Source organism: Orbicella franksi, chromosome 13, assembly GCF_964199315.1.
Source record: "Orbicella franksi chromosome 13, jaOrbFran1.1, whole genome shotgun sequence".
Lineage (NCBI taxonomy): Eukaryota > Metazoa > Cnidaria > Anthozoa > Scleractinia > Merulinidae > Orbicella > Orbicella franksi.
In genome coordinates, this window is record NC_138157.1 from 7,877,535 (window position 1) to 7,901,157 (window position 23,623).

The 23,623-nt window shown below is 39.3% G+C and overlaps 3 protein-coding genes across 4 annotated transcripts in view; 2 read left to right on the forward strand and 1 right to left on the reverse strand.

Annotated features, from left to right (window-relative positions):
- The window catches only part of LOC145465804 (coactosin-like protein), a 76,983-nt gene that overhangs the window by 43,298 nt on the left and 10,062 nt on the right, over nt 1–23,623 (forward strand). The gene's annotated exons all lie outside the window — the stretch shown is intronic.
- On the forward strand, nt 10–14,693 carry LOC145465797 (uncharacterized). 2 transcript variants are annotated; one of them, XM_081449555.1, is made up of 13 exons: nt 10–224; nt 882–1,075; nt 1,439–1,482; nt 1,587–1,687; nt 1,766–1,870; nt 2,544–2,659; nt 3,761–3,850; nt 4,821–4,908; nt 6,055–6,165; nt 6,383–7,102; nt 10,473–10,580; nt 11,381–11,544; nt 12,357–14,693. In XM_081449555.1, the coding sequence occupies exons 2-13, from the start codon at nt 891–893 to the stop codon at nt 12,481–12,483; spliced, it is 1,959 nt and encodes a 652-aa protein (XP_081305681.1). In that variant the 5' UTR covers nt 10–224; nt 882–890; the 3' UTR covers nt 12,484–14,693. The 2 variants fall into 2 exon arrangements, with proteins under 2 accessions (XP_081305681.1, XP_081305682.1); XM_081449556.1 differs by having other exon boundaries at nt 12,381–14,693.
- On the reverse strand, nt 14,798–18,749 carry LOC145465800 (uncharacterized). The gene has a single exon (XM_081449559.1). The coding sequence runs from the start codon at nt 16,489–16,491 to the stop codon at nt 15,052–15,054; it is 1,440 nt and encodes a 479-aa protein (XP_081305685.1). The 5' UTR covers nt 16,492–18,749; the 3' UTR covers nt 14,798–15,051.

The window sequence follows — 23,623 nt, forward strand, 5'->3', positions numbered from 1 at the left end:
TTGAAACTGACCGCACTAATGTGACGCTCACCTAACGAGCATTCCCATTGGTCAGTTACTGTTGCCCGGACATAAAAGGTAATCATAACCATATTAGGGAGTCATAAACATTCAATATGGCGGGGATTTCGGAAACAAATAGTAATTTCTAGCTAATTTGAGACAAAACATCGAAAATAAGGGAATTTTTTCAAACAAAGGTATAAAATGTCAAAGAAAAAGAGGTAAGTTTATTTTGGGAATCAATGACTCGAGTCGCAAAAAGACGAAACCGTCGTCAAGAAAGACATCTAGCGAAAAGGTCATTTTCTTCTTTTGCTTTAGAGCTCTAAATCTAGTTAACTGAGATGTTATGTTTAAGTGCCTCACTCTGGGATACTTGAGGCTGATCAAACGATTCACTAAAAAGATAGAAAAGAACGTCAAAAAAGGCAAAAAAAAATTACGAAAGCCCATCAAAATGGTCAAACTCCCCCCCCCCCCCCCCCCATGTCTGAACCTCCACTCCCAATAAAAAGGAAAACCTCTGCTAAAGGCCAAGTTTCTTGTCCTTGGCAGGATCGAAACTTCTTTGTCATTAATTCTTTCATAATCTTGCTGTGATTGCCTGAGTGGTGTAAAATTCTTGAGTGGTCTCAGTTGAAGTCGTTGCAATGTCAGAATGTGAGACCAAATTTTAATTATTTGAGACCTTCAATATTGAAGTTCCTGAAATTTGATGTGGCAACTTAATGTTCATCACTCTTTTGAGTACTGACTTGTCTTCTGGAGTTTGTACAAATATGGTCTCCCAGGCAGTGTTATTCGGTTTTTTCTGTTTTCAATTCTAATCATGGATATATTATTTTGCCCTGATATTAAAATCATGATTCAATTCTCAGGTGACAGTTATGAATGATCCCTTGAAATTCCTGCCTATCGATGTCACAAAAATACGAGCACAAGATGTCATTGTGGTGGCAGCAGTTTGCATTGCCGTATTTGTGTTCAGAGCTCCTAATGTTTGGGAGTTTCAGCCTTCCTGGCAGCTAGACACTGTTTCTGATATCAAATACCAAACAGGGAAAAACAGGTTGTAAGTAGTACTGCCGTGCAAGTGCAGTTTTTAAAGTGCAGTCAAATTATAATTTTTAGAGACATCACACTTCACATTACAACAATGCAGACAATATAAACAGGAACATATTAAGTAATTGTTTTTCTTGCACATCTATTTGCCCTCTTTGCATGAAGTCCTTGAACACAGGTTATCTTTTTCACATTTATCTCACAAAATACATAGTTCCAGAATCCATTATTTAAAATAATATTGTAAGTTAGTTTAACTGAGTTTCATTTGTATAACATCAACTTCTGTTGCACACAAAAGAACTTTAAGTGCCACTGAAAATTAAATTTACTTATTTGAGAAAAATGTACCGGTATGTATTATTTACAGGCCTCTGCCCATTGTTACAGATCTAGATAGTGATGGAATTAATGGTAAGCTATTACCCATTGAGTTATATTTGTTTTGTTCAACAGTAGCTCTGTTTTCTGTCTACCAATCAGCTGTGGGATTAACTTTTTTATTGTCATTTTAATAGAGTTGGTCATTGCGACTGAGGACTCAAGACTTAAAGTATTGATGCTACCTCCGCAGGAAGACCATGAGTTGCCATCCACTCTACCTCATCTTCACTTAAAGGTACTAAAAAATGCCTAGTTGGGTAAATTACGTGTTATGAATTTTCGTAGCTGCTAATCTGTAACATGATCTTTCCAGACTGAAGTGATGCTTGAAAGTAATTCATCCAAACCAGCTTTGCCTGTAGCTCTTGGAGCTGGATGTGAACGTAGAAGTACTTCATCGCTTGATGTTTGTCATCAGGTGATGTGTACTCTTTTATTTTTTAGTGTGTGTTTGTTTGTTTGTTTCTTTCTTTCATTAGACACACATTTAGATGTTGTTTTGCTCTCACTATGTCATAATGTCTCCAATAAAACTCAATTTTTTTGGCAATAGGACACTTTTTGGCCATTTCTTTTTTTTTTTTTTTTTTTTTTTTGCGGTATCAATATTGCTTACTGGGTGTTATGCTGCTCAAGCCAAGGCCATGTAATATCCAAGGTGTCTGTCAAGATAAAACACCTTGTGGCAGGACAGACTATGCACTATTCTTTGATGCATCAATTCATCAACCAAAGACATGTTTGTCAATTCCACAACATTTTATGCATTGGAAACAGTACAGCATAGCATTATTATATATTACAGTTGAAAATATAAATTATGTGATGAACAATAGAAACAACATCTATAACTGTTCAAAGACAAAAGCATTCTTGAGTTTAGATTTGATGATTTTATTACACATCTAGTGTGATTTTTTTTTTTTTTTTTACAAAATTTTCAGTTTGGACAATATTTCCAACAATATTAAACATTTCATTTCAAAAATGATGGTTGATTCAAAGCTCAAGATAGCAGTTAGCTCACTCTGCTAACATCCCTTGGAATCCAAGATAGCGACTGACTTTTAGTGATTTCTTTATTTTTGTAGATTTTAGTGGTTGTAACAGATGATGGGGTAGTGCATTGTTTCACAGATCAACTGGAGCTTATGTGGAAGGCTAACTTATTCACAGACCATAAACTTTCAGATTTAGGATATTTCAAGTAAGTTGCTATTGATAGTCCATGCTGTTTTTGTTTTGATCTTCAACCAGGACTGCCATTTAACTGTGGAAGATAGCTGACCATATAGCAAAAGATAACCTCCTTGTGGTGTCATCTTTTAGTCACAAATTTCTGATCTTCCTCACTGCAGTTCTACCCTGTGAGCAGTTGGTTTCTCCTGTGCCAAATGAGAAACCAACTGCTCACAGGGTACTGCAGTTCATTTGCCTATCATCATAGTTTAAAATGATCCTGACCCGCAGGGTGCAAAGAAAACCACTTTTCGGGCTGGTCCTTTGGTCAATCTCAAACAATGAAGTAGTGACCCAGAAATCATTCTCACTAGCCCTAGAACATTGCATCTGTCACAGAGTTTCTGTAATTTAAAATTTTGGCAAAAATGATCCAAAGAATTTGTTTCCTAAGAAATTTCATTGTGCAGTTCCAGAAAATATCCATACTTTCCCCCGCCCCCTTAGAAAATTTGCAGGGGTTGGAGGGGGTCTAAGAAAAAATCCATCACGTGGGGGAGGTACGGAAATTACACAATTGCTATTGGGCGAGTGATGGACAAAATCCAATAGTCCAACTGGAAGATCCACTAGGTCCTGGCTATCAGACAGGACTTTCTTTCCACAATGGACTCTGCTCTCAGCTCTCCTGTTGATGTTGGAAAGCATGATGGAATGATACTTACCCCTTCTTTTGTTCAGATACATCAAGCCAACCAAAATTAATTAATCAAATTTTGTTGTTCTTGTCGAGAACCTCATCTGTTTTAAATGTTCACACAGAATATAGTGCTATTAATTCAGATCCTTCTCGTATAGCAGTCGAGAGTATAAGGGTGCAATAATTTACAAATTGACAAGGGGGAGGTGGGAGAAAAGAATGTTCTCCTTTGCTCCCTCCTCTTTTTTTAAGTTGGCTCTGCCTTATACTTCAAGTTTTCACATGCCTCATGGTAGAAAGTTTTTGTGGTTCTAGCGTGTTGTTTTAATCAGCCTTGTTGAATTCTTTAGTAAGCTGTCTTTGATTCATTAAGTGTTTGTTTTCACTGGTTTAGTGTTTACTGATTGATCTTAATTAAAACAATTGCAGGGAGATCGCTGTGCTTGTTGTACCAGACTCTGGTCTGGTTTTGATTGGAGGCAAAATGGCTAATGAACAGCAACAGCAAGACCATTTAGAGTAATGATGTCTAATTTTAGAACTTATTACTAGTTACTGACTTACGATGACTTAGTTAATAGATTAGAACTAAGGGAAAAGGGTTCTTACGTTCTGTTTTTTCTATCTGAATGGTTTCCAACCCATGGATAAGATATAATGTGGTATGCGTGTAAGAGTTTTTGCTAAACGTGATCGACCGCAGGAGACCTGGAGGAGAACAGTGAAAAGGGAGCTTAGGTGGACCTGGGGGGGCCTTTCTCGAAAGTCCCGGTGCCTTTACGGACCCAAAGCCATATTTATAGATCTAAATCTAAGGAATAGTAGAACGGGTTTTAGCTCAAAGACCAGTCTATTCTGTTTTGCTTCCTGATATTTTTATTTTTTGAATTTCAAACTGAAACTATTTATACCAAGATCTTGAATGTTAACACGGCACACAAAAAACAGCTTTTCCGAGCCGGTACCTTAGTACGGGGGCTTTCGAGAAAGGGGCCCGTGGGCAAAGGCAGCATCGACTGCAGAGGAGAGGGTAGCCTGGAGGCAGAGAGTCTTTGGTCCAATTATCCACCCGGCGAACAGACAAATGATGATGGGGAGGAATCTTTGCTAAGGTCTAATTGATTAAAAATTACGTGAAATTTTTTAATCGATAGAGAAAGAGGGTGGTTTTTGGCCATTCAGGAGTCAAACTTAAACCACTTGCGACTCGGCCGATTCACGTTTTCCCGCACTTGCGTCGGTTGGTTGTTTTTGCTTGAGGTTCCTGCAGTCCTTTTAGCTGGGACAAGTTAATACTAATTAGAAATCAAAGGTAAAAGGATTCAAGTAACATATTGCTGAGATCTTGTGTGAGCAATGTTTTGTTTACTAATGTGCTGTGTTGCAGTTCGTTGCCTAATTCGAATTGTTTAGGGAAAATATGTTTCTCAAACTTGTTCAGTCCACCACAACAAATGAATAACGATCACAATCTTTCTCTCATCTGTAGGCATAACCATCAACACAACTTGTCCACTGGCCTTACTGCAGAGGAGGTGGCTAAACTACCACCACGACGCCATCGTAATGTTAAAACGGTTGGTAATAATTTGTACGCAGTCCCTGTTTAACTTCCTTGATCATCTGGCTAGAAGAAGAAAATGCGCTTTACGCTTCTTGCTTGCTTCTTGATCCCTACATACATTTCGTAGTTAGCCAATCAGAAGCCGTGCCTACTGTCCTGATATCCTGAGATATCAAGTCACTGATCTCATATGGGATATTATGGTCACTTTCAAGTGAAGTAACCTTGACTAGACCAAACTCGCCTGATATGCCGCCGAAGCGTACCAAAAAGGTGCCATCATTTATTAGAAATATCAGGCATGATTTAAAAGCCGATGTTAAAAGAATGCACATTAGCCCACCGCCTTGTTGGCTCAGTTTGTAGTTTTACTGTGTAGGAGGTCGAGAGTTCGAGCCCCAAACCGGACCAACACTCAGGGTCTTAAAATAAGTGAGGAGAGTGTTCTACCTTTGTAAATTACGTCTGCAAATGGTTAATTGGATAAGAACTATAAATCATAGGTCCCGTCTCGCACATATTCAGTGCACGTGATTATCAGAAGACGTTAGAGAACCCACACGCTCATCGCAAATGGTAGGGTGTGTAGTTCCCGGATGTTGTGGTCTGACCAGTCACCTTGTCTCAGGGGTTGGTGCTTCACATAGGGTAAACCTCATTGCACCTTTCGCCCGTGGACAGAATTGTCCAGGAAAATTGCTATCATGATGTCTATGTCTAAATGCAATACATGACGATTCTTCTTGTGCAAGAGCCGTTCTTGCGTAACTGTTGGCCTTTACCACGGTGCTAGAGCTGAACAACGAGCTTGCAAACGGGGACAGGTTAATCTATAATCATGGACAAAAGTCTTTGGACAAATTTGCACTTTTCGCGCTTTTGCGCACACGCCAGACTCTAATACAACTTCACCTGCCTAACCTCGCCCCCCACCCCTCATACAATGTTGAAAACTACTACCTGCATTTTGTTCTGATTTTCAACATTGTATGGGGTGGGGAGGGGGAACAGTAACGCGTTTTTAAAGGAAAGCAGGGCTTTTTTCAAACTTCAGTAGTAAAACACATATAATTCGGTAAATTGAATAAGTGTCCCAAGGACTTTTGTCCACGATTGTAGTTTAACTGTCTGTCGCTTTTTTTTTTTTGGTCAACGGCAGGTGACAGAAGAGAAGGAACACTTTTCAACGTACGCCTTTGACAGCAAAACAGGGGCGGCCCGCTGGAAACACGAACCAGGGGACTATGAAACAGACAGAATATCCAGAGAGGTACTGATATCATCAACTTTATTAACTGGGCTTAATTTGCTATCGCGATTGTCGGGAAAACAAGTACAAAGTTGACGTTAATTGAAAGCGTCAATGGTTAAGAGAGGAATTGGCAGGGATCAGTTTCTTTTCCAAGAGCTCGACCCAGACCTCTCGTCTCAATAATCTACTCCACCCCGCCTCCCTCTCACATTCTTTTCTGATTTTTTCCCTGCAGGATCTTGTGTCAGCTTACCATTTCAAGCTGGCTCTTCATTCCAGTCAGTACCACGTGGCTGAAGTTCACTGGAGTCAATACTCCGACTCACTAATCGCGTCTTTACCCTACAGATGGCAACATCCCGCCGACACTGAGCTACAAACAGCTCACTTTGTTAAAAAGCACTCCGCACCCCCATCTAAAACACCAAGAAAAGATTTTAAAACAAGCGATGGACCACACTTGAAAAGAGAAAAGCCAAACGCTGTGGTTATAAAACGTGAAAAGTCCATTGAGGTGTTAAGCCTCGACTCTGGGCAACCCCTCTGTTCCTACCCAGTCTCCAAGGATGTCATAAGTGTAGGTGACGTAAACGGCGACAACGTCATAGATCACGTGACAACCTATTTTACGTCAGAGGGTGTTGTCCAATCAGAAATCAATCCGTGTTCTGCTGTTGTGACGTCAGGAGCAAAGACTTTGTTCAGTGGGTCTATTTGCCGCGCTACTTCGACATTGGGAAATTTTTTTGATTCGATCGATGAGGCAGATTTCCGAGATGAACCCATGCCAGTGTCTCCGTTGCTTGTGCCGAGTCCGCCGGACAGAACAGGGATTTTCAGCCATCTGTCAGGGAAGACGTTTAAGCGACAGAGCATCCGAAGTTTTGATAGTGTCTTTGTAGTTGCGTCCGGACTACTGACGAGTTTTGGACCGTACGGAGAATTTAATTGGCAGGTATGATCTTGAATTTGCGAATCTACATGTCTGGATTTATGAAAACCGTGTTAAAGAAATTTCTCCCTGCTTTAAGTGTTTTTTTTTTTCCTGTAAAGAAGACGATCGAAAAGTCAAAAGGAATTTTCCTCTGCTCTCTTTTCTTCCTTTTTGTACTCTTTCCCTTTTTGGGGTCGCTTAGAGTAATTTTTGGGCCTTTAGGGGTCGTAAAATCCAAGTGTATAGCACACTAAGGGAAAAAAAAAAACCCGCACTTTTCTTTAACCATGTTTTCATAAATCCAGTCGTATATAACTGGACATGGCGAGTCAAATGTAACTTATGGTTTTTAGTAGACAAACCCAAACCCTAGCGGAATCTCTCTGTAAGCATTGTTTCTTTGATACAGATGACTGGTTGGTGGAGCTCTTTTCCGAAGGGCAACGCTCCTGTACCTTGCAGTAACGTCAGCGCCTTAAGATGACTAGGGCCTGACTTTTTCTATCTTTCCAAAGATAACCAGTACACCGTAAGTCAAACATGAACGTGTTAAAGCGACCTTTTTGGGGAACTAGCAGATCACACCAACACTCTCTTATTTAGTTGCTCACTTTTAATTTCCAATGATCTCTTTTCAACTTCTGCTCTTGACAAACTTTATTCAACTCTGGTCATTGCAACTCCGATGCGTAGGTTTGGCCCGCGCTCTTATATCTGGATCACACCCGTGCTGTCAATCAGCTGTCTAATCCATCAAATTCGGAAATCAACGCTGATGTCAGTACATGCGCAGTGTTTTACTAGCATAAATGCGGCTGTGCCGTATGTCACCCTAGGTATGTGCCCTCGCAGAATTTACTTAGTGAAAAATCTTTTCATTCCTGAATTTCCACTATCAAGCGTAGGGTGTATGATCCAAATAAAACAGCACGTACAATATAAAAATTATCAAGAATAAGTTTACAGAATAAAATCAAGGAAAGGTGCCAAGGTCTCTAATGAAAGTTTTTGTTGAAAATTCTGTACGACTTAAGTGTTACAAGAAATAGGTTTGCAAACTCCCAGCTTCGTGGGCGGGATTTCCAGTTAGAACTATCCATCTCATTAAGTGAACGTGCTCTTGGTACAAACACATTCTAACGAGGTGCCGCTGCTATTGCAAAGAATCTCTTCTTTATTTGGGTCGAAGTGTGAACTAGGAATAAAGTAATTAAACATCGCTATCAAACTCCCTGAAAAGATCAGTAAAAAGAGCAAGGTTTGACTGAAAAATTGGACAGGAGACTAAAAATAAGTGGAGTCCAAAACGACTTATTCCAAAAAGAGCGCTTCCAAATCTAGATTTCAGTTTTTATTTCATTTTCTCGATCGACACCCGCGAGTAAACAAACGAGTTGCTGGACAACGCAGCTGAACCGAAGACATGTAGTGCAGTAACGGTGCTCGCAGAAATGAATGTACCAAGGTATTTTACCAAGAATCGGCTAACAAATTATTTAAGTAGATACTGCATTCAAAATAGTTAAGTTACACGGTACCATTTCCAGTGCAACAACAGCTAAGTAATTTACACATTTTTCGCTGAAGAACGTGTTCCTATTTCTATAAACATTACCATTACCTTTTGACCCATTATTACTCACGAATATATATGGTTGGGAATTTCTATCTTGCTTGCATTGTTATTGTTTTACAAACGTTTTAGCTAAAAAAGAGACTTGAAAACCTTGGCCAAGCTTTTTAGTCCTCCTCAATCGTCTCTAATCTTCATTCGTTTCCACACTCCAAACGCTTCAAAGAGAGCTTCCGGAGAAAATTAAATGCAAGCTTCTAAAAATTGGTAATGCTTGTGTTTGTTTGGTTCTTTATTTTTTCCTACATTTTTTTTTTTGTCATCACAATTGATTTTAAACTCAAGTCGAACACTTGATATCTTATATTTCAGCATATGCATCGAACGCAGGATCTCTGGGTTAAATGCAAATGCTAAAATTTAACTAGATGTAATTAAAACCAGAAAAAACGAGAAGAAAAATACAGAAACTTCAACTGGAAGCAAACTACAGGCATTTCAACTGGAAGCAATTGGAGCATATGAACACACAGAAAAAAAAGAAAGAAAGAAAAGAAAGCTACATGACATGTAGACGTGTGTTTTTCTATTTCTCTTTTCCTGTTTTCTTTTTTATATATATGTAAATTGCAGAGAAAAAGAAAGAACGAAAAGAAAGCTACATGACATGAGCACGTGTGTGTTTTTCTATTTCTCTTTTCCTGTTTTCTTTTTTATATATATGTAAATTGCAGAGAAAAAGAAAGAACGAAAAGAAAGCTACATGACATGAGCACGTGTGTGTTTTTCTATTTCTCTTTTCCTGTTTTCTTTTTTATATATATGTAAATTGCAGAGAAAAAGAAAGAACGAAAAGAAAGCTACATGACATGAGCACGTGTGTGTGTTTCTATTTCTCTTTTCCTGTTTTCTTTTTTATATATATGTAAATTGCAGAGAAAAAGAAAGAACGAAAAGAAAGCTACATGACATGAGCACGTGTGTGTTTTTCTATTTCTCTTTTCCTGTTTTCTTTTTTATATATATGTAAATTGCAGAGAAAAAGAAAGAATGAAAAGAAAGCTACATGACATGAGCACGTGTGTGTGTTTCTATTTCTCTTTTCCTGTTTTATTTTTTTATATCTAAATCGACAGAAAAAAAAAAGAAAAAAAAAGAAAGAAAGCTACATGACATGTACACGTGTGTGTGTTTCTGTTTCTTTTGTGTGTGTGTGTGTGTGTGTGTGTGTGTGTGTGTGTGTGTGTGTGTGTGTGTGTGTGTGTGTGTGTGGTAGTGTATTGCTGCTTTTTGTGATTTTTTTTATTCTGGTTTTAATTAAATGGTTGTAAATACAGTGTAATCCCGCCTTATCACCTCTTTATTTCGACCACTTTATTTTGGTCCAACAAAATCTCAGTTAGTCATTTTATTATATAAAGAACTTCATTAACACGGCCACCCCGTTAAAACGGCCAGATTTTTGTGGCCCGGTGGTGACCGGATTAACGGGGTTACACTGTAGTGTATTACATCACAGGGTTAAGTAATGTAATATGATGTAAATAAAGTGAAAAAAGAAAAGAGAGCGTGCTCTTGTATTGTAGGTAACGTAATTATTTTTATGAGTCGTGTCATGGTAAGTGGTGTAAGTATCCAGTATTGAATTGTAAGTAGCTCTTCCCCTTTGTTGTAAAAAATATATCTATTTTGTACAGATAAAAGTCAGTATCAGATTTACGTACTATACAAATTATCGATTATTGTTTTAAAAAAAGAATAACATCTTAAATATCAACATCTCAAAGGCAGTGTTTAGTTTTTTTTTTTCCCTCATAGGTAGACACAGGTGCTTCGTGGGCAAACTACAAACCGTCCGAAAGAAAACCAGGAGCAGTTTTTGTGCCAAACATTCAAGCTGTTTCCACATCAGTAGGGGGAATAAAAGTAAGATCCTCAATATGCTGGTGATTTCAAACAAATATTCTATCAGCTGTCTCTATTCTCTTCTCTTCTCTTCTCTTCTCTTCTCTTCTCTTCTCTTCTCTTCTCTTCTCTTCTCTTCTCTTCTCTTCTCTTCTCTTCTCTTCTCTTCTCTTCTCTTCTCTTCTCTTTTCTCTTCTCTTCTCTTCTCTTTTCTCTTCTCTTCTCTTTTCTCTTCTCTTCTCTTTTCTCTTCTCTTCTCTTCTCTTCTCTTCTCTTCTCTTCTCTTCTCTTCTCTTCTCTTCTCTTCTCTTCTCTTCTCTTCTCTTCTCTTCTCTTCTCTTCTCTTCTCTTCTCTTCTCTTCTCTTCTCTTCTATTCTATGCTATGCTATGCTATGCTATGCTATCTGCCTTTTTCAGCTGTCGCTATTTTTTTTTCTGAAAACAGCAAGAAAAAAGTCGCTGCTGTGTTTGCAATTCCTTCCTTTTTCCTCATCAAATTTATGCCAGGAGGGTGAATTTGGAAGGCGCGGAATTACCTATAAGTCCTCTAATTCCTAGCACTAAAATAATATAATATTTCTTATAGGGTATGATTTTAGCCCAAAACCTTCATAAATATTTTCTGCGGCGACATCGTGTCTCTTTAGCAGAGACTCTTTTTCGGCGATTTTTTCTTCCCCTTGTTGCTTCCCCTTTATTTGCTCTCTCGATTTTACAGAAAGACTTCCTGGATTAAATGCATCTTTAAAAGAGGACTAGAGGGCTAGGACTTCTCATATACGCGGTTCATTAAATTAGATTTCTCTCTTTTATTAACCAGGATGCTGTATTGGTTACTGGCTTGAAAGACATCTCACTTGTTTCGTTAAAGGATGGTTCATTACTGTCTTCGCACTCGATACCGTGTGAACCGCTCTCTCCCATCGTACACGGAGACTTCACAAATGACGGTTTAATGGACTTTGTTGTGCATTGTAAAACAAGGTGAGCTGGACTTCTATTGACTGAGTGTTAAAAGTATTTTTTTAGTCGGTGGTGTAATTCTATCTGCGTTGAAAGTTAAAATCAATTAGATTTTGCTCACCTTGCGTTTTACCGCGTGCTTTCTATTGGGTACTTTTTTCCCGCGTTTTTCTTGATTGGTGGTTTCTTTCTCGCGCTTATCGGGGCGCTGGTCACGTGTTTCCTGTGACTGGTCATTTTCCCGCGTTTGACAATGGCTGCTCTATTTCCCGCCCTCACAAGACCCTTACTCTTCGTTTGGTAGAAACTACGGTATTTAATGAGACCGGTGTCCGCTTGAAATGGGTTCCGCTTTAATAGTACAGGTTTCGCTGTATCACATGATTGTGTTATCTCGTTCGCTCGGGAAGCTGCCATCGGATTTCACTCGCTATCATATTCAAGGTATCGGTTCCATGATTTAGGACCTGTCCACACTACGCACGAGGAATTTGAAAACGGCATTTTCACTCTGAAACCGCATCAAATGTTCTCCGTCCGCACTACGCCGGAGAAATTAAAAACGCAACAATCACCGGCCGTTTTGGATTTGTGTTTGAGCAAAAACTCGGGCAGGAAAATCACGTGATTATGGTGATGTCATCGTTTCCGATAAGCTCCGTTTTCAAAATGTCTTCCGTCCACACGAAAATTGAAAGCCGGCGTTTTCACATTCCTCCAGTTTGAAGCCCCGTTTTGACGGGGGTAGACTGGACGCGTAGTGTGGACACTGCCTCACTTTGTACACTTTGTTATGGCAATGTTTTGTCATCTAAAAATAACATTTTCTTTAGCTATCTCGGCTTCTCATTGGACAGTAGACCTGGATACTGGTGGACAGTGGTGTGGATCGCGTGTGGTCTGAGTGCAATTGTGGTAGCAGTTCTGATACTTCGTTGCATCGAAGAAGTGATTGCGTGACTACTGAAAAGTTTAACGCCACATTAAGTTGTGTGACTAAGCCGTGTCACTGTCTCAGATTCGCACGCTGCTCTGGTTTGTCCTCGGGAGTCGACTTTCTGGTCCTATACCGTATTCAACAGTATCGCCTATTGATGGTGATGTATTAATGATGACAGTAGATTGGAATTTGGAAGACCCTCTTGAGAATGCAGTGTACACACGACTGATTGCTGTTGATGCTCCAGAGCTAAGTGCAGTTCATTTTGTGAAGACAGATGGCTTGCAGCATATGTTTGTAAGGGGACACCTAAGCTTGTGTGCATTGTATTTCTTTCTAAGCCAGTTTGCTTACACAGGGTGCGCCGAGCTGTGTGAAAATGGAATGGAACGCCAAGAAGGTCTTTATGGCCCTCCCATAAAAGAATTCCGGCTCAGGTTTAAGGCTCCACTTACAGAGAAAGAAGTAACATTTTTCCCGAGACTAAAAGCGTTGGTACCTGCTAAATCAGAGACAAGAAAGCGACTTATGTCACCATATGCTGTGTCCCAAGCTAGTCCAGACCAGCCATTTCTCTTATCAATAAATGCCTTAATGGTTGTCACTGCAGAAAAGTTGGTCTTCGAGTAAAGCTGGTATCACCGGTGTCGTCATACTGCTCTTGAAATCGGAGCCGTTTTTGAAAGGACTGCATGAGCAATTTTAAGACTTTCGAGTGAGTAGAGAGAAGACATTGTCCCAAATTTTATTGAGAAAATAACTTCTGGAAAATTTCTTAACCATGCCATGTAAAATGTATAGAAGAAAACAACAATAAAAAAAATCCATCAATAATAATTGTTTTTAAGAACGAAGAGTGGTCTTACGAGCCGATAGATGAACGCGCCAAAAAACAAATAACGAAAGAACAAACGAAACTTCGTAATGTTGTTGTTTTATTCTAAAATCTATTCCTTTTAAACCAACAGGGATCGACAAGGTTCTTTGTTGCAGTGCGCTTCTAGTTCGCTTGTCTCTAAGCTGTACTGTAGCCTAATTTCGTTGCTGCACTAGTTACTGGAAGAATCTTCAGCAACGATATAGAACAGAGTTTGGCTTGTAAACACAGTTTTTGTTCTTTTTCGCTAGTGCTAGCGATTGTAACGAATCGTACAAGAATAGAGGCGAACGTGCCGTACATTTTTCCGCTTTGTAACATTTTCGTCGTATATTTCCATAATTAGCGAATTTCCGCCGAGCAGGAATTTTCATGTCTTGTCATCGAGCTTCGCGGCTATCAAAGGTCAACGCTTTGCTATAAAAAGTTTCATTTCATAAAAACCGGCGTAATTGCCGCAAGAAACAATTGTTTTGCTGGCAAGAAGACTCAAAAAGTGAGAGGGTAATTAAAATTGAATGACAATGCAAACCACACTTTGCGACGGTAAACCAGATGAAACTCTCCATGGCAGTAATAATTGAACATTTGAGTGCACAAAATAAATCTTTCTGATGACATCGTCTCAAATAGCTCTGACGGCTCTGTTCAAACATGTCAGAGCTTTGAAAATACTTTTGAAGAATAATGGCTTTGCTCGTTAAAATCTTGTTAAGATGAAACCCATATCGATGGGCAATGAAGGTTTTCCCTCCAGGGTTTGAGTTGTGGCCAAGGTTTTCAATTCGTTTTTAATGGGAGATGACAGCCTTAAGCAGTACAACAAAGTACAATTTCAGGCGGCTTTTTTTGTACAAGCTTTAAGTTTTTTCAATCATTTATTTCACCGGTATTATCGAGGAAGATGTATCTCTGCGGCTGCTGTTTGCCTATTCTATCAGTTTACCGCAAGTTGGCTAATGTACAAGAACAAAAGAATCGGCAACAGCTCCCAACAAAGCCCTGAAAAGAAGCCGTAAATGTACCGACATTAAACTGCTTGTGACTGTTTGTATAGGCTCTCTTTGCAAAAAAAATAATCTTTCCGATCGGAATATTTGTCCGCTGGAAGATTAATCATGCAATAAAGCCATTTGTTGCGTGCTAAGTCCGAGAACAAAACAGCGGAAAGTGGAGGTTGCGTAAAGATAAATGGATCTGAATTTTCGATGTTATCTGTTAAAATTAATGTCTACAATGTACGCTTTCTGAGCGTCCAGTTTCATCTATAGGTAAACTCGAGTCAACGTTTTGCATGCCGCGAAAACGCTTTGCCGGCAACTTGACAAAAAGCAAATTTAGCGTGCGAAATTAAAAACTTTTCGTTTCGCATTTTAATTGTCGCTGCCTCACCTTTTCCCTCCCCCACAAAAGTAAACATTTTGGGAAATAGCGTTTACAGAGTCATAATGCGCCAGTTTCATGAAAATAAAATTATAATTGCAATTGTAATGCTACAAGTCTACAGATTGCCATACGCCGGGTCTTTGACAATGGGCTTTGAAAATTTTAATCTTAGCGTTGTAAATTATCGAGTTCAGCAAGTTACATAATTCAAAATACTGATAAAAAAATACATTGCGGTATTTTTAGAAACATCACTGCTCCTCCTGATGAATAATTGATACTAAAATTCCAAAAAAACTTCCTTACTACACGTGCATGCATACAATTATTTCAAAGTCATTGCATTTTCAATGAACCGTTTCATATCAACATCTGGGGCTAAATCTATCGGCAACATCCCGTTGTCCATTTCGGTAAACAAATCTGCGCCATATTCGATCAATATCGACGCGGTCACTGCATTCCCCTCGCGTACAGCCTCGTGTAGCGGACTACTTCCGTTCAAAGACTGTCTGTTGACTTCTGCGCCATGTTCGAGCAGTAACTTCACACCTTCGGTATCGCCTTTCGCCGCAGCTTCGTGAAGAAGCGAAACGCCATACCTATTCAATTCGTTTACGTCCTCAACTTCTTTGATTGCGTTCGCGACCGTGGCTCTCGGAGCTCTAGGCATGTAAGCACGCTCGCTTGCAAACAACGCCGGGGACGAATATCGTCGCGATTGAAATTGTTCATCCGTTTCATGCTCGCGGTTTGGACGATTTCCGGACACCGTGTAGTCCACAGAAGACGCACGTAACCGATCTGGAAATAAATTGTCCGCTCTTGAATTATTGTTTTTCTTGGCTGTTGTTATTGTTCCCTCCCTCTCAAAACTGAACATATTAGCGCTAGAGTTCGTGGATGCCGAACTGTAGGCCGAGTCAGATGAAGATTCGTCAGAGGAGTTGGAACACAGTGATGATGTCGATTGCCTTTTCAAGGCATCTTCTCGGCGCTTTCCGCATTTGGGACACACTGTTTCCCCACAACCAACTTCCCATCCGAGCCGGCTTTTCGCGTGTATATTTCGAGAGGGTAATGCTACACCATTGAGACGTGGAATGTCCATTGAGCTCTCCAGATCTTCATCTCTTGTTTCGACAGTTGCGGTTGGGGTTGTGGGGTAGTTTACTGCGTCTACGGAACTGCGCCTGTTTTGCGTTTCAGACCACGAAATATTTGAAGATAAAACTTCGCTCGCTGCTCTCTGTCGCTCTTGGGCCAAGCTTATCACCTCATTTTCTCGTAGCTTTTCCACAATAAGTTCTCTTACTTCAGGCCTTCGGTTAAAGTATTCTTCCACGTCTTTAGCCATTCCTCGTCGCCGCATGGCTTTAGCGAGTATTATCACCGATTGCAGGTCTCCCGCCAGATCTAAAGGAAGTTCGCCTTGATCGTTCTGTAAGGCTACTGCGGCCCCCATGGTAATAAGGTAGCGCATGATGGAGTGATTGCGAGCTATGGTTGCGGCATGCATCACGCTCCAACCTTCTTTATCCTGAATATTTAGATCGGCGCCAGATGTTACTAGCAGTTGCACAAGCTTGAGAGGTCCGGTGAAACAGGACCTTTGTAGAGCTGTAATACCATCTTCGTCAATGTCATCGACGTAGAAATGTTCTTCGTTCTGTTCGAGCAAAAGCTGTGCTCGAAAGATGTCCCTGCTCGTCACGGCTTCGTGGAACAATTCAACGGGCTTTCGCTTGACTGCAAATTTCAACATCGTCGACAGATCACCGTGCTACGAAAGAAAACGCGGAGTCGAAGCTATTCTTCACCAGGTGTAAAACACACGTCTGTGTCGCGTCAGAGCTTGTTGGGTATGAGAACGCATCAGGTCATGTTACAAAAGAAATTAGCGCCTTTGGCGAACCAACAATGCAACGGGAAACGAGCAGACAAGATTGGCAAAGAAAACAGTTATATCAACCTGTCCACTTGTATTGTTCCAATTGATTGCTCTCAATGACAGTCCATTGACAGAAGCATTATCGAGCTTTATTGCCCTGTCTCATGTTGAGATATAATGAAATAACCTTTTGAGTGGTCGTGGTTTGAAGGTCATTCCAATTGCTTTGTTTTATGAGTGTAGCTTCAATTTGTTTTTCATTACCTTTTGAAATAAGTTTTAAGAGTGTCTCGGCTTTGTGGCGTTCTCGTCATCACTAAGAGAAAATTGGCGAGATTTCATTTGTTTCGCATTGTTTACCAACCCATCACACTAGTTCTTTGTTCTTGGGAAGCCTCTCATCAAGCCTTTTAATTAATGCTTCTAATCTCGAGAACCGATTATGACATGTAGCGCGTCTGAGTAAACGCTAAATAGAAAGCTTTTATATCTTGGTGTCACTTGCTCGCTTTTGAGAAAAGAAGAAAAAATCCCTGCCTTGACAACTCGCTTTAGTCTGAGTGCCCAAATGAGCAAATACAGCAAGAACTTTATAGAAATTTCAAGGCTGATTTTCCAGTTGGTTGCCTCTTAAAGTGATCTTGGTGTTTATGTAGGATTTGTTTAATTTAAGCATACATTTTTTAGGATGACTTGAACAAAAACGAAGTCGTTCCAATGTTTATGTACGTGACACCGACCTACAATGGATTAAAAGCGATTCAAGCTGCTTTTACAATATGTGTTGTACGTGAGTGCAAATATACACTGAAGTATTTGCAATATCAGTCAATTATTTTTGTAGGACACCGTATATTTTGTGGTTTAACCACAACGTTGTGGTTTATCACTTGCCTCCGGCCTAGAAACGGAAGCGGTAATGTAGAATAAAAGTTGTTCTCAGCGAACCCTTTTTTGGCCCTGATGGCAACGTAAATATAGCACCTTGTTTGATCTCTATGTATGCCTCGATGCCATATATAGCATACTGTTGGGAAGGGTTTTCCGATGGCAGTTACATCCTTTTTTATAAGAATAAATGCAATGAGAATATCGAGGCTGAAATTTGCGAAACTTTAAGACTTTTAAATAAACCCGAGGCTGAGGTTTTTGAAAAGAATATAATTTTGTGTGTTGAAAATTACTTGAGTGCCATCAAAGTCATTAAAACGGAAAGGTCACGCGCTATGATGTTATATTTTCAGTCAAAAACCGCTAGAAAAATAAGAATATTCAGCCCGGACCGGAAAGAAAACAACAATATTTTTAAAAAAGAGAGTGTAGTAGCCATATCCTCATATTCTCGCTCCTGACGTTATGTGTTGGGGAAAATTAGAAACAGATCCTGGGGGCGACTGAATGAACTTAAATAAACTAATTCTTCCAAGCGGGGGCAGCTCTAGTGTATACCAATACTAGTGTATACCAATTTATGTGTTTATGGGAATCAAGAAACCAATCACTGTTACTATGTCCACCTAAAAACCAGCGTGAACTGAAATATCTCGAGTTTTGCCATGAGCTCAGCGCGCACCCCTGCTGTAACAAACAAAGCGCTTTAGAAAACCGACGTGTGTCTGTTTTGCTCTGCTGACCACCAATGTGCACTGACCCGTGGAAGTTGGTAACATATCACGTTCACATGTTTTATAAACAGATAAAACATCTTGTAGCATCCATATCGCGCCTTTATCGACAAATGTAAACAAAGGTTGCATTCATGGCTGTGGAAAACCCTTTCACTGCTCCCCGGAAATGTTTTCAACAACACACAGGAAATACGACGAGTGGTTTATTTAAAGTGTCTTTCACAGTCATTATGCATTCGCTCACGAGAGGGCACTGCATTCCATTCCAGTAAATTATCAAAATTGCCTTGAACTGTCTGCTGCCGAGATGTCTGACTTTTGTTGAGGCACGTGATTGCTATGAAGTTGTGTAACAGTTCTAGTTGGTTTCAAGTTACAATACAATAGATTTTATTAATTCTCCCAAATGGGTTTTTCAGAATTAATTTACCTCGAGTAATTTGGAAATGGGATGAATTTAAGGAAGAAAATAGGGAAGAAAATAGTATATCAGTTCCATGGAATGTTTTCATTCAAACTTAAGCACTTGGTACATTTGTATTTGTTTAAAAACAACCCTAGATAAGTTTTGTTGAGTTCGAAATAGTACTCTTGTTAAAGATTAAAATTATGCATATACGCACGAGAGGAGATTGTGATCTATTCGAGAAAACTATATGCATCAAAATTGCTTTCAACTGTCAGCCTATGTCTGACTTTTGCAGTTGAGCTACTTTTAAGTATAGAGGCACGTGAGTGCCATGAAGTTACATAAGGCTTTCTTGTTCGTTCAGTGAAAGAGATACAACTGGTCTCAAGATAGGAAAGCTAGAAGATAGCTCAGTCCCATGGAATGTTCTTGCTGTAAACTTAAAGACTTAGACATGTACATTTTTTAAAAACAATCCTAGAGAATTTTTGTTGAGTTTGGAATAGTACTCGACAGATTGAATTTATGCCGTCATACTCGCCCGAGAGGAGATTGAATCACGCATTTTATTTGAGAAAGTTATGTATATATCAAAATTGCCTTTAGCTGTCTGCCCATATCTGACTTTTGCAGGTGAGCGACTTGAAAGTATTGAGACTTAAGAGGCACGCGAGGGCCATAAAATTACGTAAGGCTTCCTTGTTCGTTCAAGGAGGGAGATACAACTGGTTTCAAGATAGGAGAGAAAATAGTTCAGTTCCATGGAAGTTCTTGTTGTAAACTTAAATCACTTGGTACATTTACATTTCTTCACGGTATCCTGGAGAATTTTTGCTGAGTTCGGAATAGTACTCGAAAGATTAAAAATTAGGCATACACGCACGAGAGGAGATTTCATTTTAATCGAGAAAGCTATTTAAATCAAATTTGCTTTGAACCGGTCAGCCCATGTCAGACTTGCAGGCGAGCGACTTTTACGTATGGAGGCACGAGTGCCATGAAGTTACATAAGGCTCTCTAGTTCGTTCAGTCAAAGAGATACAACTGGTTTCAAGATAGTAAAGGAAATAGGAGATCGGTTCCATGCAATGTTCTTGTTGTAAACTTAAAGTCTTAGTACATTTACATTTCTTTAAAACAATCCTAGAGAAGTTTTGTTGAGTTTGGAATAGTGCTTGACAGGTTGAATTTATGCCAGCATACTCGCCCGAGGGGAGATTGAATTATGCATTTTATTTGAGAAAGTTATATATATCAAACTGAATTGCCTTAAGCTGTCTGCCCATGTCTGATTTCTGCAGGTGAATGACTTGTAAGTGTAGAGACCTATAGAGGCACGTGAGGACCATAAAATTACATAAGGCTTTCTTGTTCGTTCAGTGAAGGAGATACAACTGGATTCAAGATAGGCAAGAAAATAGTTCAGTTCCATGGAAGTTGTTAACTTAAATCACTTAGTACATTTACATTTCTTTAAAAAAGACCGGTATCCTGGATAATTTTTGTTGAGTTCGGAATAGTACTCGAAAGCGGATTAAAAATTATGCATACACGCACGAGAGGAGATTTCATTTTAATCGAGAAAGCGATATAAATCAAATTTGCTTTGAACTGTCAGCCCATGTCAGACTTGCTGGCGAGCGACTTTTAACCCTTTGAATACCAAACTTTCGCCAAAAAATACCGTTTTTAACCGTTTAGTCAGGTTTTTTAGCTGCCATGATGCTAAATAAGCCTAAGTTTCTCTAAAAAAGCTTTTTTTACTAAAAGGAGAGATTTTTCGAGGATTAGGTACAAAATTGAGCAAAACTTCAATTCCGGGCATGCGCATAAGCCAAAATTTGGAGCACGACCATTAATTACGCATATTTGCGTAGTTGGTATTCAAAGGGTTAAGTATAGAGGCACGTGAGTGCCATGACGTTACGTAAGGCTCTCTAGTTCGTTCAAGGATCATGAAAGACTGAGATACCACTGGTTTCAAGATAGGAAAGAAGATTGGTCAGTCCCATGGAATGTTCATGTATTAAACTTAAACACTTGGTACATTTCCTTTTTGTAAAACAATCCTGAAGAAGTTTTGTTAAGTTCTGAATTGTACTCGACAGATTGAATTTATCCCTACACGCACGAGAGGAGATTGCATTCCCACCCACTCGAGAGAACTAACAAAATTGCCTTGAACTGTCTGCCCATGTCTGACTTTCGCAGGCGAGCGACTTTTTAAGGCGGGAGGCACGTGAGTGCCATGACGTTATGTAACCGTTCTGGTTCGTTCTTCAAAGTTTTAGATAACAAAGTAGATAGCAGAGATCAGTTTCATAGAACATAGCTGCTTGACATTTCTTCAAAATTGACTCGAAATAGTTCTGTTCTCTTCGGTGAATAGCCAAGGAGATTAAAACACTGCGCCTGGCAAATACAAACAGTAATTAAAACAATATAAACTTAACCTACGCACGCCGGTCTTGTGTCTATAAACAAACTGTGCTTGTAACAATATTTTTGGAGTCCTGTTTATTCCGTGAAATGGAGAAGTTTATCTAGTTAAAAACAAGACATTTACGGAATCAAATCCCGATGATAAGTGGGATAAATAACTGGCTCTAAAGCTATTATAAACTGTTCCGTGCGCATTAAGGCTTACCAGAGAAGAAAAGCAGAAGGTTTTAAATAGTCTCGAAGCCTCCAGAGGGTCTCAAGTCTGACTACACAAACCAATCCTCTTACTCTGAGGTCACGCTGTGTTTGTCATTCACCCCAGAGAGTTTAGTCACGTGATCTTCACACGCAAATTCAAGCAAAACACTTAAGTCTTCCTTTTTTCTTTTTAATTCATTGGGTTTTTGAGCAAATAAAAGTTAGAGGATGCCTCAGAAAATAAAACTTGAAAAATTTATCGTGATTGGGGGCGTATTTCTTTATTAAAAATACGATGACAGCCTATTTCATGTACTATAGCAAATAGTTTTCATCAATGTTTAATATTTAATTTTAGAGAAGTTCGTTTGTCAGTATTTCGTGATGTTAGCTTAATGTCTGTGACCCCAGAAATCTATTATTAAAACCGTCCTGTATCCGTTGTCAACTACATCCAAGCATCTAATCGGCCCCTGAATCGGCCTCTTTTCCGTTTGGGTCATTTTTGCCCATATTTGGAAAGACGTGGCGCTTTACCGGCTTTGGTTTTTTTGAAAAAAAAAAACTTATATTAGATCTTTGCAATTGCCTTAGATGGAAGAGAATCTGGAGGAGCTATGAAATTGAATCTGACAAGCACTCTTCTAAACATTGCATTTTAGTGGGAGACTTTTTAAAAAGAGTAAAGTGCAATTCGTCAGTGATGAGGGCGTCTAATACCCTTGGGACTGAAGGCCACCGAAATGATACTTTGTACAGAAAAGATATGGAGATATTTTGTCAATGAAATCATAATTGAAGAACTGAAACTGGCAAACATACGATCCTTGAACACATCAACACTCCGAATTTGTCCGCAATTACTGAACACGAGAACGCAAGTTTGACATACGGTTCAAGTCACCTTTGAAGTCTTTAAATGATATCCTGGTTGTCAGAGGTTTTTCTTGTGGGGTTTCCGGTCTCGTCGAAGTCTTAACTGTTGTCAGTTCAGTCGATATGTCACATTGTTCAGTATATTTCCATTTCGTTCTGGTATTTTGTTTTTCTAGGTAGTGCCACGTACCAATGTGGGAATACCGAAATACGGACAATTCTACTCGAGGGAACTAATGGGATAAAATATTTCACCCTCGACTATTCGAGTTAAGACTACCTAAATAAATTTCCAGGACCATTTCTGATTAGAATCTGTAAATGACGTTAATAAGATTTTAGTCGGCTAGTCTAGTCAGTCCTAAAAGCCTCTTTGGGGGTTTTAAAGGAAATTACATTCAAATATGTTTCATAAACGCAATGTCGCGATAATCCCCAAGATTTTGGAGTGTCCGGACGTCTTTAAACGTCGCGGTGGGCGGGCGAGAAGATTCCTGGCGTGTCACCCTGGATAAGGAGAAAATTGTAACCTCTCGTAATAGTATTGCGCATGCTCACTTAGTGCCATCCTGCCTAGAGATACAGATAGCAATGATGAAACAAAAAGTTGGTGTATTCTGTCATATTCGTGATTTTTAGTAATATAAACTAAGCTTGCTAAAGAGCACTGCACCGGTATCGCAGAGGTCATGGGTTCGAATCCCGTTCAGGCCTGAGTTTTTTTCAGGCTTTAATTTCACAACTGCTTAAGTTGTGTGCATAACTGCGCTGATCAATCATATCTTCATATCTTTCTCCGCAGTTCAAATATATGATATTTCATATATTCACTTGTATTAAAAGCTCGCTGTTGAGAGTGCGCGGAGAAGAAAAAAAGTTGCAAAAAGGAAAAAAATCTTTATATGTGCGGGGAGCCAAAAAAAAAAAAAAAAAAAAATACAGCAAAAAAGGAAAAAATTATTTGTATGATAGTCGATCGACATGGCAAACATAGCTGTGATAGCGGCGGAAAAAGGGAGAAGTCCTTTTCAGGCTACAGTATACTCGCTACAGTACATCAAACAGAGTCTGTTTGACGAGATTAGCTGTAGCTAGACTTAGCTTGATAAATAAAGTTGAAATTTAAAATAAGACGAAACGTTTGCCTGAAATAATTAATTTCCTGCGCCATGTGATTTTAGCTAGCAATTGGACTTTTACCTTTCCGCGATTATGTAATCTATTTCCGTGGCACTTAAGTCAAAAGGGATAAAAATATTTTTGAAGATTTTTAAGAAGGGCAAGGAAACAGTTCCAAACATTGCTGTTGAAGAAACAATGACGTGTTTTACACTTCGGCTCGTATACCGGTACTTGAATATACGCGCTAGGCTTCTAAAATATCATTTCGGAAAGGAGATCTTTTTACAATCCTTAAACGTAGTTTGGTCCACGAAAACTTTTCAGTGTGAAA